Source organism: Grammomys surdaster, unplaced genomic scaffold (assembly GCF_004785775.1).
Source record: "Grammomys surdaster isolate TR1022 unplaced genomic scaffold, NIH_TR_1.0 125504, whole genome shotgun sequence".
Lineage (NCBI taxonomy): Eukaryota > Metazoa > Chordata > Mammalia > Rodentia > Muridae > Grammomys > Grammomys surdaster.
The window spans coordinates 1406533-1422663 of record NW_021620360.1 but is presented as its reverse complement, the minus strand read 5'-3'; the positions used below and the strand labels follow the sequence as shown (position 1 = coordinate 1422663).

Genomic DNA, 16131 nt, shown 5'->3' with positions numbered 1-16131 from the left:
TAAAAACCCATACGTCATGAGATCCAAAACTCTATTCTGGTGTCTCTCAAGAGAGCTACAGTGTACTCATATACATAAAATAGAATAAACCTTTAAAAATGAAAGATTGAACTTATTTGACCCCTCACATTCCTAGAGAGAGAAATCAGCATACCCTCAGTCTGGCCAGCAACACCTCTGTGTGACTTCCCCAATGTATTAACCCTAAATACCCTTCAAAGCTTCCTAGGCAATATTAATTGGTTTAGGTCTTGGCTCACCATACCAACCAGGCAATCACAGCCTCTATTTGATTTACCTAAGGGTGACAAGGACCCCCTTCTCTCCTCTCTTTCTGACAGCAGCAGCCAGATGGACCCTTTGTTCTATTAAACCCTACGTTAGAAACACCTGGCATGTTATGATCCACAACACCCAATCCAGGTCTTTACATTCAGTTCTTCCCCCACAGTGGTTGGAGCCTTACATCAACCTCAGGGGATCCTAGAATGGCTCCATGCTCCAACAGGGGTAGTGCCTGCACTACTAACCGTGGTTGAAACTTTATCCACTATAAGGACAGGAAGGGAGCGTACCTTAAAAATTATAGGTAAAGAACCTGGTGTAGAAAGCCTGAGACTCGTGGAGCCGGGTATGCAGCAGGTTGCCGGAGTCGCGCCACCAGGTTTCAGCCCCCATGGGGGTGGCTTTGCTGGCAGAGGTGGCTTTGGTGACAGAGGAGGTAGAGGAGGAGGCTGAGGAGGCCGAGGAGGCTTTGGCGGTGGAGGTCGATGTCGAGGTGGAGGAGGTGGCGGCTTCAGGGGACGAGGAGGTGGAGGTGGACGAGGTGGACGAGGTGGAAGCTTCCAGTCTGGAGGAGGCCGTGGTCGAGGTGGTGGCCGGGGAGGCAAGAGAGGAAACCAGTCAGGGAAGAATGTGATGGTGGAGCCGCATCGACACGAAGGCGTCTTTATCTGTCGCGGAAAGTAGGATGCCCTTGTCACAAAGAACCTGGTCCCTGGAGAATCTGTGTACGGAGAAAAGAGAGTCTCTATTTCAGAAGGAGATGACAAAATTGAGTACTGAGCCTGGAACCCCTTCCGCTTCAAGCTGGCAGCAGCAATCCTGGGCAGTGTAGACCAGATCCACATCAAGCCGGGGGCCAAGGTGCTCTACCTTGGGGCATCCTCAGGCACCACCGTCTCCCATGTCTCTGATATTGTCGGCCCGGATGGTCTGGTCTACGCAGTTGAGTTCTCCCACCGCTCTGGACGTGACCTCATCAACTTAGCCAAGAAGAGGACCAACATCATCCCTGTGATTGAAGACGCTCGGCACCCACACAAATACCGCATGCTTATTGCAATGGTGGATGTCATCTTTGCCGATGTGGCCCAGCCAGACCAAACCCGGATTGTGGCCCTGAATGCCCACACCTTCCTGCGGAATGGAGGACACTTTGTGATTTCCATTAAGGCCAACTGCATTGACTCCACAGCCTCAGCAGAAGCTGTGTTTGCATCCGAAGTGAAGAAGATGCAGCACGAGAACATGAAGCCCCAGGAGCAGCTGACACTGGAGCCTTATGAGCGAGACCACGCTGTGGTCGTAGGTGTGTACAGGCCCCTCCCAAGGCGAAGAATTGAAACTCAGAGCGTGCTGGAGTGAAGAAATGTGTGTTGCTACCGTTGCACGTGTGGCTTTTGATTTTTTTTGAGGGGGGGGAGTTGTTTTGTTTTTCTATTAAAAGACTCATCTGTCAAAAAAAAAAAAAAAAAAAAAAAAAAGAACCTGGTGTAACTGTTTTCCCTTCCGCATCTCAGACATCCAATGGCTCCTAAGAAACCACACTTCTTTTGCTAATAGCCTCATTGGCTTCCCAGTACAGACAGACAACCATTACCCCAAAGATAAATTCCTGCAGCCCCACCAGTCTTTAGGTGGCTTCCTCCTCCACTGTTCTTTTGGTCTGCTATCCCAAGGCCCACAGCGTTTACAGATAGAGAGCCACAGGATGCTCTCTACACAGTGTGCCAAAGAGACACTGGCTCTGAGTCACATTTTTCCCCCTCACAGATAAGTCTCCCCGGTTTAAAGAACTGTATTCCATCTTCCTGGTTTTAACATATCTAAGAGAACCAGCTAGTCTACGTTCAGACAGCACTTATACGGTCAGCTTAAACCCGTGACTAGCCTGCTCTTATGTCAGACCTGGTGGTGACTCTTTTTCCCAACTATTAAGATTTCAAAAATATTTTAAACTAGAACATATCATATTTTTAGTCAGCCATGTGTAGTCACACTCATCCCTTCCAGATCCCTCTCTGATGGCAACACATCAGCCGGTAAGATTGTCACAACTGGGGCCTTTACTCTGTCACCCCTCACTGATAAGAATTCCCATCAACTAACCCATATTAACCTGAAAGGACTACATCTCAAATTCCCCAATGCCCCCATAAAATACCTCAAATACACCCTCAGAACTTGCTCCTCCCGTGCCTCCCTAATTCATACCCTTGCTATACTACAATTGGGCACCAACCCCAGAGCCCTAAGGCTAATAATGCCCTCTTACAAGAATGATGTCACCCACATCCCATCACTATACACAAAAATTTGTATTTGTTACTGTTGATACCCATTCCCATTTAAAAACCTAATTAATCACATGTTCTCCAATTTTGCTATTATGGGGGTCCCTCTTCATATCAAAGCTGATACTGGACCTGCATTCATTCAACAGCCATCAATTCTACAGTTTCTGCAAGTCTTGGAAAATTGTCCACCATACTGGTATCCCTCGCAACCCTCACAGCTAAGCTGTCATTGAAAGAACAAATCAAATACTTAAAAAAAATAACTAATTAAACACAAGGCTACCTACCACCAAATACTGAATTAAACCTGGCATTATTCACACTGAACGGGTTCAACATCTATGCCAAACAAGGCAAACCTCCCATTGTCTGTCACTGGAGTCAACCACCACCTTTACCACCCATGCCAGTCAGACAGAAGGACCCATTTGACAGGTGTTGGAGGAAGTCAGGTTAACTATCAACTACATGAAGGGGATTTGTTTGTATCTTTCCAGAGGATCAACCTCACCCTGTCTGGGGACCAGCCTGCAATGTCTGACGGGACCCCTCCAGTCAGAAAGAGGTCATGCCTGGGGATCACAGAGAAAACAAAGAGGAGACCATGCAGGCACCTGAGGGCACACAACCAGATCACCTGGAAGGACACTCATGTCCTCATTGACACAGCTCGATGCAGCTGCTTCCCACCCCCACCCCTCAAACCCACACAAGGCTCTGTCTCTGTCATTCTCATGGCTGCTTTTACCCTCATTAGCACCATGTTGTGTTACCCCCTCTCCTCCTAACACTATGCTTTCCTTGTTTTGTGTCATGGGAACAGATCATGGGAAGAACCAGATAATCAGGACTGGAGACTGCTCACTAGCAGGATGTCAGAACCCATTATGATTCCTATACACCAAATGCCACATCCAGTGCTGATTCCTTTTCTTGTTTTCCTTGACAGTCAGACCATCATGCCTTAAGCACGTTAACACCTGTGGAGGATTGACCTATTGGTCCTGTAAGTTAAAAATGGGGGTGCTCGGAACATCCCACACTACAGATAAACCACCCTACCATTCACAACGTTTAGATAAACATTGGAGAATATTGGAACAAAACATGGAGAATGGGGTGATTCATAAAATTTATGTTCCCTTTGATACCAACCCTCTTCCCAGTGGACAAGGGGGTCTAAGTGCAGAGAAAATGACCCAGGTCCACATGAACAATCTCAGGATTGAGAATGAAGTTTTGTTTTGTTTTGTTTTTAACGAGACAGGGTATCTCTGTGGAGCCCTGGCTGTCCTGGAACTCACTTTGTAGACCAGGCTGGCCTCGAACTCAGAAATCCGCCTGCCTCTGCCTCCCAAGTGCTGGGATTAAAGGTGTGCGCCACCACTGCACAGCGAGAATAAAGATCTTGTAAATAAAACTCATGCTTATCTGGGGCTACAGATGCTTCATCTGGGAAGAAACTTGAGGAGTCTGAGTCTCAGCACAGGGGTAATAAGGCAGATGCTGAGGGAAGAGGCAATGTCTCCTCTTTACAGTCAGGCTTGTCAGTGTGAGCCGCCCACTGCAGGTGAACACAGAGCCTGGTCTCTGTGGGGCCCGTGTGGGGCTTGAAGACAAGCGAGTCTCTGCTTTAAGGAGAAGCATCTCTCCACTGCAACCTCAACCATTTGTGTCGCTTTTGTATTCCTGGAAGTGGCTTTTCTTCTAGAAGATTCCAGGGTCTGACTTCTGAAGAGAAGAAGGAAGAGGAAGGGTGGAGGAGAGGACACAGAGAGTCTGACCTGCAGGTCTCTCCTGGTGTCCTGACAGCTCCTGGGTCAGAACTCGGAGACACCATGACAAACAGCGCTCTGTCCACAGCACAGGGTTCAGGCAAAGTCTTAGTCTCCAGGCGGTGAGGTCAGGGGTGGGGAAGCCCAGGGCTGGGGATTCCCCATCTCCCCAGTTTCACTTCTGCTCCTGTGTCAGGTCCTTCTGCCCGGACACTGATGACGCGCTGGCAGTTCTCACCCCCATTGGGTGACGCGATCCTGGGGAACCAATCAGTGTCGCCGCGGGCACTGGTTATAAAGTCCACGCAGCCCGAGGGACTCAGACTTCCCGGACCCGAGATGTGGGCGATGGCGCCGCGCACGCTGCTCCTGCTGCTGGCGGCCGCCCTGGCTTCGACCCAGACCCGCGCGGGTGAGTGCGGGGTCGGGAGGGAAACGGGCTCTGCGGGGAGGGGCGGGGGCGGCACCGAGGAAGCCGCGTCCCCGCGTCGGGGTCCCGGGAGGAGGTCGGGGTCTCAGCGCGCGCCGCCCCCAGGCTCACACTCGATGCGGTATTTCCACACCGCCGTGTCCCGGCCCGGCCTCGGGGAGCCCCGGTACATGGAAGTCGGCTACGTGGACGACACGCAGTTCGTGCGCTTCGACAGCAACGCGGAGAATCCGAGATACGAGCCGCGGGCGCTGTGGATGGAGCAGGAGGGGCCGGAGTATTGGGAGCGGAACACACAGAGAGCCAAGAGCAACGAGCAGACTTTCCGAGTGAGCCTGAGGACCCTGCTCGGCTACTACAACCAGAGCGAGGGCGGTGAGTGACCCCGGGTCGGAGGTCACGACCCCTCCACGTCCCGACACAGGGGCCGGAGACGTCCCGGGTCCCAAGTCCGAGGTTCGGGGGCAGAACCGACCCGGGACCGGTTTCCCTTTCAGTTTGGAGAAGTCCGCGGGTGGGCGGGGCCGGGGCGGGTGGGCGGGGCTGACCGCGGGGTCCCGCAGGCTCTCACACCATCCAGCGGATGTACGGCTGTGACGTGGGGTCGGACGGGAGCCTCCTCCGCGGGTACACACAGTTCGCCTACGACGGCCGCGATTACATCGCCCTGAACGAAGACCTGAAGACGTGGACGGCGGCGGACATGGCGGCGCAGATCACCCGACGCAAGTGGGAGCAGGATGGTGCTGCAGAGAGAGACAGGGCCTACCTGGAGGGCACGTGCGTGGAGTGGCTCCGCAGACACCTGGAGCTCGGGAAGGAGACGCTGCTGCGCTCAGGTGCAGGGGCCGCGGGCAGCTCCTCCCTCTGCCCTCGGGCTGGGGCTCAGTCCTGGGGAAGAAGAAACCCTCAGCTGGGGTGATGCCCCTGTCTCAGAGGGGAGAGAGTGTCCCTGGGTCTCCTGATCCTCATCACAGTGACTGCACTGACTCTCCCAGGGTCAGCCTTCTCCCTGGACAGTTCCCAGTCTGTCTCAGGAGGGAAGGAGAGAATTTCCTGACAGAACAGCAGGGGCTCCCTGCTGTCAGCCATGGCCTCTCCCAGGTTATCTGCCCTCACCCACTGTCTGTGAACACTGACACCTGTGTAGCTGAGTGTGTCAGCCCTTACACCTAAGAACTGGAAATCTCCTTTACCTAATGGGAAACATGGAGTCCCTACACTGTGCTGGTTCTCCCAGTTTCTAGAACTTTCCAAAGAATACATTCTCAAAGATCCCTCTCTGTCTCTGGGGTTTGCATCTCTTCGACTTTCCAATTCTATCTATTCCTACAGTGATGAATGGTCACATGAGCCCTTATGGGATACCCTAATGGAATACTAAGTTGTGGGATTTCTTTTTCTTTTTCTCTTTTGTTTTTCCTTTTCTTTCTTTCTTACTTTCTTTTTTCTTTATTTTTTTTTTTGAAGGCATTATTTTGCTTCTAGTCAGTTTTTGTCTGCACTGGAGTGATCCTGTTTCTCCATGCCCTTGTATTATCATTTCTATCAGTCTCCACAGGTGCCAGGGGAGACTGCTAACCTGGATAATTAGACAAGTTAAATCAGGGTTCTCATTAAAGGAGAGATTCATGTGAACTTAGACCGCTTCCTGTCAGAACTGAACATTCAGAAGCCTCCTGCTCTTCCTCTGCACCCACAAGTTACAGTGCTCCCCCTAGTGAAAAGAAATGGGACTTTCTGAGAGACAGGGTCTTCTGCAATCCAGGGCTGGAGGAGAGGGAAGATCCACACACCCTGTGTTCCAGTGAGTGCTGCACTGGGGTCAACAGTACACTCCAGGAATCCTGTGTAACATACCAGTATGTTGTCATCCCAGAGGCAGGGTCTGGGAGTCATTTTTTCTGGCTGAGTGTCAGAGGATCACCATATTTCTGCTACACACTTTGTGATGGCTGCTCACTTGAACTGACAGTTATACTGGTAAGCCAAACGACAACAGTGGTTGACTCTCAGTGGTGGCACCCTTCCAGTAGCATATGGCCCTAATTTCTAATATAGATATGAACTCAAACACATGTTAAATTACTTATTTTCCATTCCATCTGCCATTCTTTGACCGCGTGTCTCATGCTATAGAATATCACATAAGGAAGGCCATGTTGACCCATTGGCTCATGTGGATTCCCTCTTAGCTTCTGAGTCCCCAGGGGATATGTGCAGTTCTATCCTGAGGGGACTAGCTCTACATGCAGGTCACTAGTGCGATGACAGTTGAAGTCTTCAAACAGACACATAATTCAGTGTCATCACTGATTTCAGTTTGTCTTGTTAATTGTGGGATTTCTTAAATCTTCCACACAGATCCCCCAAAGGCACATGTGACCCATCACCCCAGACAAGAAGGTGATGTCACCCTGAGGTGCTGGGCCCTGGGCTTCTACCCTGCTGACATCACCCTGACCTGGCAGTTGAACGGGGAGGAACTGACCCAGGACATGGAGCTTGTGCAGACCAGGCCTTCAGGGGATGGAACCTTCCAGAAGTGGGCATCTGTGGTGGTGCCTCTTGGGAAGGAGCAGGATTACACTTGCCATGTGCAACATGAGGGGCTGTCTCAGCCACTCACCCTGAGATGGGGTAAGGAGGGTGTGGGTACAGGGATGGAGTCAGGGAAAGTTGGAGCCTTCTGTAGACCCTGAGCTGGTCAGGGCTGAGAGCTGGGGTCATGACCCTCACCTGTACCTGACCTTCCCAGAGCCTCCTCCATCCACTGACTCTAACATGGTGATCATTGCTGTTTTGGCTGTCCTTGGAGCTGTGGCCATCATTGGAGCTGTGTTGGCTTTTGTAATGATAAGAAGGAGAAACACAGGTAGGAAAGGGCAGGGTCTGAGTTTTCTCTCAGCCTCCTTTAGAAATGTGCTCTGCTCATCAATGGGAAACACATCCACACCCTGCTTTGCTACTGTCTCCAACTGGGTCTGCTGTCAGTTCTGGAAACTTCTAGTGTCAAGATCTTCCTTGAACTCTCACAGCTTTTCTTCTCACAGATGGACGAGGAGGAGACTATGCTCCAGCTCCAGGTTAGTGTGGGGGTCGGGATTGTCCTGCGGCCATTGGAGTGAAACTGAAGATGATGGGAGCTCTGGGAATCCATAATAGCTCCTCCACAGAAATCTTTTGGAGGTCTCATTTTTACCTTGATATGAATACATACACATACATATACATATACATTTGTTTTGTTTGACCGTAGGCAGGGACAGCTCCCAGAGCTCCGATATGTCTCTCCCAGATTGTAAAGGTGACACTCTGGGGCTTGGTTGGAGAGAGGTTATGTAGACATGATTGAGTTTCAGGGACTCCCAGAATCCCCAGTGAGCTTTTGGGTTGTTGGAATGTTTTATTCACAGTGATTGTTCATGACTCTCATTCTCTAACATGAAGACAGCAGCCCGGAGTGGACTGAGTGACAGACAGTGTGTTCAGATCCCTCCTGTGATGTCCAGAGCCCTGAGTTCTCTTTAGACAACAGTGTCTGCTGTTCCCTGTGATCCTATGGACTCAATGTGAAGAACTGTGGAGCTCAGCCTGCCCTGCACACCAGGACCCTGTCCCTGCACTGCCTGTGCTCCCTTCCACAGCCAACCTTCCTGGTCCAGCCAAACACTGGGGGACATCTGCATCCTGTCAGCTCCATGCTGCCCTGAGCTGCAGCTCCTCACTTCCACACTGAGAATAAGAATCTGAATGTGAACTTGATTGTTAACATCTTGACCTGAGGGTTGATTGCTTGTTAATTTCATGGACTGAGAATACTTAGAGTATTTTCGAAGAAATTAATGGCAGATGGAGAACCTTCTAGAATCTGTGTCACTAAGTTGTGTGTATCTGTTGTGACAGGATGAGGCTGTGGCAGCTGAATGTGAACAGGGCTGTGGTCAGGTGGACTCAGTTATTTTTGATGGGTCACTCCTGGGCTGTGTCACCTCAGGGCTCTGCTCTCTCCATCACTATGAAGCACATGCTGAGAGTCTGTGATCACAAGGACACAGGGATGAGAGATGAACACACAGATCACATCCTATACCTCAGACCCTGAGCCTGGTTCTGTTCCCAGGATTCTGTGTCTCCAGGGATAAAGATCAGACACCACAGTGGGGATCCTTCGATGTGCCAGGTGCACAAGATAAGTCACACTACATTTCCTCCTACCTATTTGTTTTAGCTACCTACTAATGATGCAGTCTTGAAGCTGCCCTGGGCACTCCCTGTAGCCATGCTACTGTTGTGGTTTCTTCTTTTTCTTTCCAGCGCCTTTTCCAGGGTTCTCAGGTGTCTGGTGTGATCTGTCTGTTCATCTCTCAGGAGCACATCTACAGCTGAGATTATTGGTTTAGATTTTTCAAAACCTATTTTTAATAAAAATTCTTCAATGCTCTATCTCCCTTCTAGCCTAGCGCCCACCAGAAGTAGTGGAACAGAAATGTTTTTAGGATAGGAGGAAAGCAGAGCTGTTTAGAAATGGGTCTTTTGGACTGGGGAGATGGCTCAGTGGTTAAGAGCACTGACTGCTCTGCCAGAGATCCTGAGTTCAATTCCCAGCAACCACATGGTGGCTCATAACCATCTGTAATGTGATTCGACATCATATTCTGGTATGTGTCTGAAGACAGCTGCAGTGTACTCATATAAATAAAAAAATAAATCTTTAGAAATGAGTCTTTGGAGCAAATCCAGAGTGTGTTGTCAGGATATCAGCAGTTCAGTTCACAAGAATCAGCAACAGCAGGTCAAACCTGAGGAAGCCGGGAGGCTCATCTGTTTGCTGTTTAGAAGTAGTTCTTTGGGGAAATTTCAATCTCCAATTGACAGGATACCAGCAGTCCAGGTCAGTAGTGTCAGGATAGCAGACACAAATCATCAGCTGTGGCACAACCCAGGAGAAACAGCCAGGCCTCCACTGAATCAGCTCAAGTATGCAGGAGATACCAGGACTACCAAGGATTCCAGAAGGTGTTCTCTCCCATGACTCTCTCAAGGAAGTGAAGATCAGGGCAGATGAAGATTTGAGACCAATAAAGCATTTCAAAGTCAGCTGTGCAAGCCAGCCATCACTGTCTGTTGTGTCTTATTTATACTCCCTCAAACATCATGTGTCCACACAGGACTCTTGCTTTACATGAGTCTTGCCTCAGGAAAACACCATGTGAGTCTGTCTTAGCAAAATTCCACTTGCGTCTGTATCAGCAGACATATCCAGAAACTTCCACTTCACTCTGCCAATCAGTCCAAGTCTGCTGAAGCAGCAAGAAGCTGCCAGAACATCACCAGAAGGATTTTGGTGCATTTCTCTCTATGGAGTCACGAGAAATGATGACCAATAAACAATGGTAAAGTTTACCAATACCATGCAGCCTCGGCTACTGTCTGCTGGGTTTTATTCATATTCCTTCTAAACATCCAGTGTCCTTTCACGTGTGTCTACTTCAGAAAACATCAGTTTGACATAACTGACTTTCTGAAGAAACCAGAAGTTTCCATTTCAAGAGCAGTAATGTTTCTTTCTCCTGTAACTTGGGTACTGCCCACTGGGCCCTTTATACTCCTGGACTATCTTATCTTTTAGCGACTTCTGTTCTGGTGTTAACTCTCTGAAGTCTCTTAATCTCCCTTCCCAGCTCAGTGAACCTGTGGCTTGCAGCCCTGACTTGGGCATGCAGGATGTGGTATTCAGCACGGTCTGTCTTAAAGTCCTGTTTATAAGCCTCTTGTTGCTCTGCATTGTGGATGACTCTGTATTGCAGGACTCCAAAGTCCTGCTCATAGGCCTGTAACCACTTAAATTAACTAATATTATAACTTTTTTCACCCCCTTTCCTCCCAGCATTGGGGCAATGGGTTAGCCAGATGAAGCTGGGATTTGCTGAGGTGTCATTTCTGTGGGGCTGCTGGGGACTGGAGGGGACTGGAGAGGTGTTGTCACTGTGGACAGCTCCTGTGATGTTTCACCAAGACTGCAGGCTGAAGCAGGACAAATTTAATTTCTGCTTCCCTCTGCATTGGTGATTGTTAAACTTGGGATGGGCTTGAAACCTGGGGGTGCAGGTTTGTTGGGGGTTAGCCTAGAGACTGGAGCTAGGCTCAGGTTTTGTCTTGAGGTAACTTGGAACTAATGCCAGCTGCTAGCATGTTAGTTTGCCTGAGTTCAAGTTCTCTAAAATAGAGTCTGAATTTAAAAGATTTGGCCTCTCACAGTTGATTGAGACTGTAACAAGTGGGATGTGGGCAAGAAGGTTCTCCAGAGTCAAAAGGCAATGCTGGTACCTATCTGTCCAGGAACCGCCTTTTCTAATGTGATGGTGGGCACCTCTTGTATGTGCCAAGTCCAGGGAAGAAGGAACTTTACAAAGGATATGTTCAAACCCAATGGTCTCCAAGGGGACTGTCAAGATGGCACAGACTGAAAAGGTTCTTGCCACCAAGCTTGGCTCCCGAGTTTGTTCTTTGGAAGCTATATGGTGAATGGAGAGACCTGACTCCTGTAAGTTATCCTCTGAGCTTCATACTCACATCATGACATGGACATCGCTACACATAATTATTAAATAGGTGCAATAAAAATAAAAATGGAACCATGATGGTTTCATGTTGAAGGACATGGAAGTACATATGTATAAAGACATGTAAGTATGTATAAGGACAAGTATATATTTATTGTGTCTAGTTTGCCTCCACACTTTCCAGTGGGTGAATTTTTCTGTGTCCAATACCCATATTATTATAAGAATCAGCCAGGAGGATTGAAGGACAACCCATGCAAAGACAATCAACAAAGATTTTAAACCATTTTCTATGTTATGTTTTTAGACTTTTGCTTTATGTGTATGGTGTACAAATGAAGGCACTCCCCAGCTGTGGTATGTGTGTTGGGAGAGGGCAAGTCAGAAGACAACCTTGGGGATCCAGTTCTCTCTTTCCATGTGGGTTCTGGGGGACTGAATTCAGGTGGTCAGACTTGCTGGCAAGTACCTCTACCTGAGTCACCTCACCATCCCGGCATGGGTGCCACCACTCTCTTTTTGAAATATTGAGAAATCAGACCCAGGGCCTGTGATGTACAAGATGGGCACTCTAGTCACTGTACCATGTTCCCAATGTTTGAAAACCAGCTAGCCAACAAGGGCTTCCTGATATTTCAAAGGACCATACTAAAGCTTCGGAATAAAGATGGAATTAGAGACTATCTGGTAAAAACAGACAAAGTTGGCATACAAGAAGCACTTTGGTGGTGCAGCCAGCTGATCCAAGGACCTAATCTAAAAGAACCAGGCCTGAAGTAGAAATTTATTGTTTCTTTGGACACTCAGTTGAGTCATGTGATGTTTTTCTGGAAACTGTCTTATGAGAGGATGTTTTGCTGAAGCAGACACGTGATGTTTTTCTGGAAGCTGCCTGCAAAACGGGCATGTGATGTTTTGCTAGAGTTTGAGAGAACACGTGATGTTTGGAAAGGGTATAAATTTAACCCAACAGACTATGGATACTGCTGTGCGGCATTGATTCACCTTGCTGCTCTTTGCTGGTCTTCATTGGGCTTCGCTGGTCTTCACTGACGATGCTCTGACATTGGTTAGCTTTGCTTTCTTGGCTTCTTTGTCATGATTTTGTAGAGAAACGAGCCAAAGAACTTCTGTTGGTGTTCCTGCAGCTTCTTCCTGCTTCTGCAGACTCAGGCTGATTGGTAGAGCCTCAGAGTTTCTTCTGGATTGAACTGCCATTGCTGATTTTTGTGAACTCAACTATAGATATCCTGAAAACACAGATTGAACTGACCACAAAGAACCATCTCAAAACTGGTCCACATCTTCCTTTGCCCTATTAACCTTTCCTTTCTACTGTCTCTGGTGGGTAGTGAGCTAGAAGAGAGGTTAAAATATTTAAGTAATCTAATTAAAGTAGGTTTTGGAAAATATAAGCCTACACAGGGCATCTGGAATATTCCATGTGTGGGTTATGTTACCAATGCTGCATTGGTGCTGGAAGACAGCAGAAGTTTGGGTAGACTGAGCTATGTGGGGACAGATTAGGAAGCTCTTTCTCTTGGACTCTGTGACCCTGAGGAACCCAGGGTTTCTCCTATTAAAACCTTCTCTGCAGGGTAGTTAGGTGACTCAAGCCTGAGTGAGGCCCTGTGGCTGCAGAGAAAAGAATCACAGACAGCCAAGCATAAAAATAAAGATGGTGTCACTTCTGAGTAAAATTATGGGGCTACAGAGATTGTTCAGAGGTGAAGAATAATTACTGTTGTTCTAGAGGATGTGGGTTGAGTTTTCAGCTCTCACCCACTTGTAACTCCAGTCTCAGAGGGGATAGGACACTGTCGTCTGGCTGAGTGGGGTACTCCATGTATGTGGTGCACAGACATATGTGGAGGTAAATCACTCACATATATAAAACATTTTTAAAAGATCAAAAAGAAATGGAGATAAATAAGATTTATGTAAAGAAAAAGATCCCTGACCAGTATTGGAGGTCATAACATTACATTATTAGGTAATGTTCTGCCTGCATGTATGCCTGCCCACCAGTGGAGGGCGCCAGAGTCTCATCATAGAAGGCTGTGAGCCACTGCATGATTTCTGAGAATTCAGCTCAGGACCTATGGAAGAGCAGGTAATGCTCTCAACTCTGAGTCATCCCTCCAGTCCCAACCTTGAATTCTTGATCCTCCTGCCTCACCTCAGCATACCAAGTGCCAGGATCATACGTGGGGTGTGTGTGTGTGTGTGTCTATGTGTGTGTCTGTGTGTGTGTGTCTGTGTGTGTCTGTGTCTGTGTCTGTGTGTGTGTCTGTATATGTGTGTGTGTCTATGTCACCATGACTGGAGAGAATGCTGTTGAGTAACAATGATGGGAGGAGCCTGAGGTGTAATCTCACTCAGAAGTTTTATTTCAGCTGGAAGATCATAAGTACACGTGAAAACTGAAAAACAGATGATTTGGAGTTGAAGGGAAAATCCCTGGCTGCTTTAAAGCTCATTGAATAATCCATAGTCTCTCTGTGTCAATTATTTGGGAGCAAGCTGGGTTAAAGAAAAAACATCATTTATTAATTTCATGATATACAACTTGGCACACAATCATGTCTCCTTGTGTCATGATTAACTTCCAAATGAAATCAATAACCAGGTCATAATAGTATTGAAACCTGAGATAATTATCACTTTTACAATCACAAATGCATTATAAATTTAGAAAAAGTGGCAATGTCCTTTGAGGGAGATTCTTTTAGCATCTCAAATTTAAATATGAAAACCATTGATAACTCTCTTAATAGATGCTACATTGTATGATAAAGAAATAGAGAAGATAATGCAATATCTCTACAAATACACTCTTAACCAAATATAACAGAAATGCTTGTGTCACTTATAATCCTCATTTCTGCAACTAGTGAAGTGGCTTTAGCAGGTAACCACATCTGTTCCACAAGGACTGTTTATTTAGAGAAATAAGGACTCTGAGGCCTTGATCAAACAAGTACTTTTGGCTCATTCCCTGTCTATGTCATAATATATAATCCCATTTATTTGACACTATTTTCTGCCATGTGGTTAGTTACTGCTCCTCTGCTTCATGTGTCTGTCCTCTTCAGTGTCCGGGGACAGATCTCCTGCTTTCCTGACTGATATTTATAACTACCTTCCTCTACTACCCATTCTGCATTTCCTCTCTTTCAGCAAGGACCTCAGCAGGTCTTGTCACTTTTCTTGGAGGACTGACCATACCACCATTCCTGAAGGGTCTGTGCCCTTTGTCATCCTGCCTGGATTAGGCTGTTGTAGATTCTCATTGAATTTAATCACAGGACATGCTAGTACTAAGAGAGGCCCTAAAGGATCTCCTGCACTCCAGACATGATCCTTCTTACCCCCATTGTGGAGAGGCAATCTGATTTCACCTTGGTGATCTACATCACTCACCCCTCCTAACACTGCCATCCCTTGCTTAGCCTGATGGCTATGTCTAGACAGGAGAGTAAGGGTGGGACTTCAGGGCTGAGAGAGGTTCTCTGGGAGAAGGATCAGAGGCAAGAGGATTCAACAGCTTGACATGGTGAAGGACATGTACCAGGTCTGTGTGTGTGTGAGAGAGAGAGAGGTAAAGAACAGGTCACGTGGGGGGACATAGGCCAGTATTTGTCACGTTAGAACAGCTGAAAGTCGGCCAAGTTAAGCATCTAAGCTTTTATAAACAATAATAATAATGTCTCTCTATATTTATTCATCCACTGGCAGGTCCAAGAAAGTCCCACTATTCATGACTCAGCCCTGCAGGCTGCTATCACCTAATTAGCAGTGTAATTGTGTCTTCAGATAGTCACTTCATCTTTCTATGAAGCCATTTGCCTCAGGTTGGTGGAGACCATGGTAAGACTAGAGGACTCCATGACCATAGGCCCACTGTCACACTTCTGCTGTGAAGTGAGTTCCTTGGTCAGAATACCACATGGAACTCTGTGTGGAATAGCATGATGGTGGATAAGACATTCTGTAAGTTCACTGATGGTGGTTTCAGCAGAAGCATCACGTTCAGGAAAGACAAATCCATAGTCAGAATAAGAATCTACTCCAGTAAGTACCAAGTGTTGTCCTTTCCATGAAGGACCTGGTCCAATATAGTCAACCTGCCACCAGGTTGTTGGCTGGTCGCCTTGAGTAATGGTGCATTATCTGGGATTCAGTGTTGGTCTCTGCTGTTGGCAGATCTGGCTTTCAGCAGCAGCTGTAACCAGGTCAGCTTTGGTGAGTGGAAGTCCATAGTGTCAAGCCAATCCATAACCTCCATCTCTGGCACCATGGCTGCTTTGTTCATGGGCTGACCCTGTGTCATGGTGTGGGGGAAGAATGTTATTTCTTTGCTTTTTTATTTTAATTTTACAAGGGGTTACAACTTAGGGATTACATGGGTCTCAGAGGAGATTTAGAATTTGAAGTTTATAATGTGCTGAGATTATTATATGCTATTAGACTATGGAGAATTTTAAGGTTGGGCTGAATGCACTTTTGCCTTATGATATTGCTACAGGCCTATGGGGACCTGGAAGTGGACTGTTGTGATTTAAATCTGAAAGCCCCTCCCCTAGGCTCATGTATTGAAATCTTGATCATCAAGGAATAGCACTACTTGACAAGGGTATAGGAGGTGTGGCCTTGTTAGAGTAATGTGGCTTTGTTTGACGGCATTAGTCAGAGGTTAGGCTTTGGTTTTCAAAATGTCAAGCCAGGTCTAGTCTCTCTCTCTCTCTCTCTCTCTCTCTCTCTCTCTCTCTCTCTCTCTC

General features: G+C 47.5%; 1 protein-coding gene and 1 pseudogene across 4 annotated transcripts in view; both read left to right on the top strand.

Moving 5' to 3' along the window:
• The first annotated feature begins 633 nt into the window (after window positions 1-633).
• Window positions 634-1647, top strand: LOC114638072 (annotated as a pseudogene).
• A 3043-nt stretch (window positions 1648-4690) lies between these two features.
• Window positions 4691-16131, top strand: part of LOC114638085 (H-2 class I histocompatibility antigen, L-D alpha chain-like) — a 52687-nt gene continuing 41246 nt past the window's right edge. The window contains exons 1-7 of one of the 4 annotated variants that reach the window (XM_028786446.1): window positions 4691-4766; window positions 4890-5159; window positions 5348-5623; window positions 7149-7424; window positions 7543-7659; window positions 7838-7870; window positions 8201-9230. In XM_028786446.1, coding sequence (XP_028642279.1) covers window positions 4694-4766; window positions 4890-5159; window positions 5348-5623; window positions 7149-7424; window positions 7543-7659; window positions 7838-7870; window positions 8201-8232 — 1077 coding nt within the window. In that variant the 5' untranslated portion in view covers window positions 4691-4693 and the 3' untranslated portion in view covers window positions 8233-9230. Of the gene's footprint in view, window positions 4767-4889; window positions 5160-5347; window positions 5624-7148; window positions 7425-7542; window positions 7660-7837; window positions 8092-8200; window positions 9231-16131 lie in introns of those variants that run through there. The other 3 variants (XM_028786443.1, XR_003713821.1, XM_028786444.1) reach the window with 3 other exon arrangements.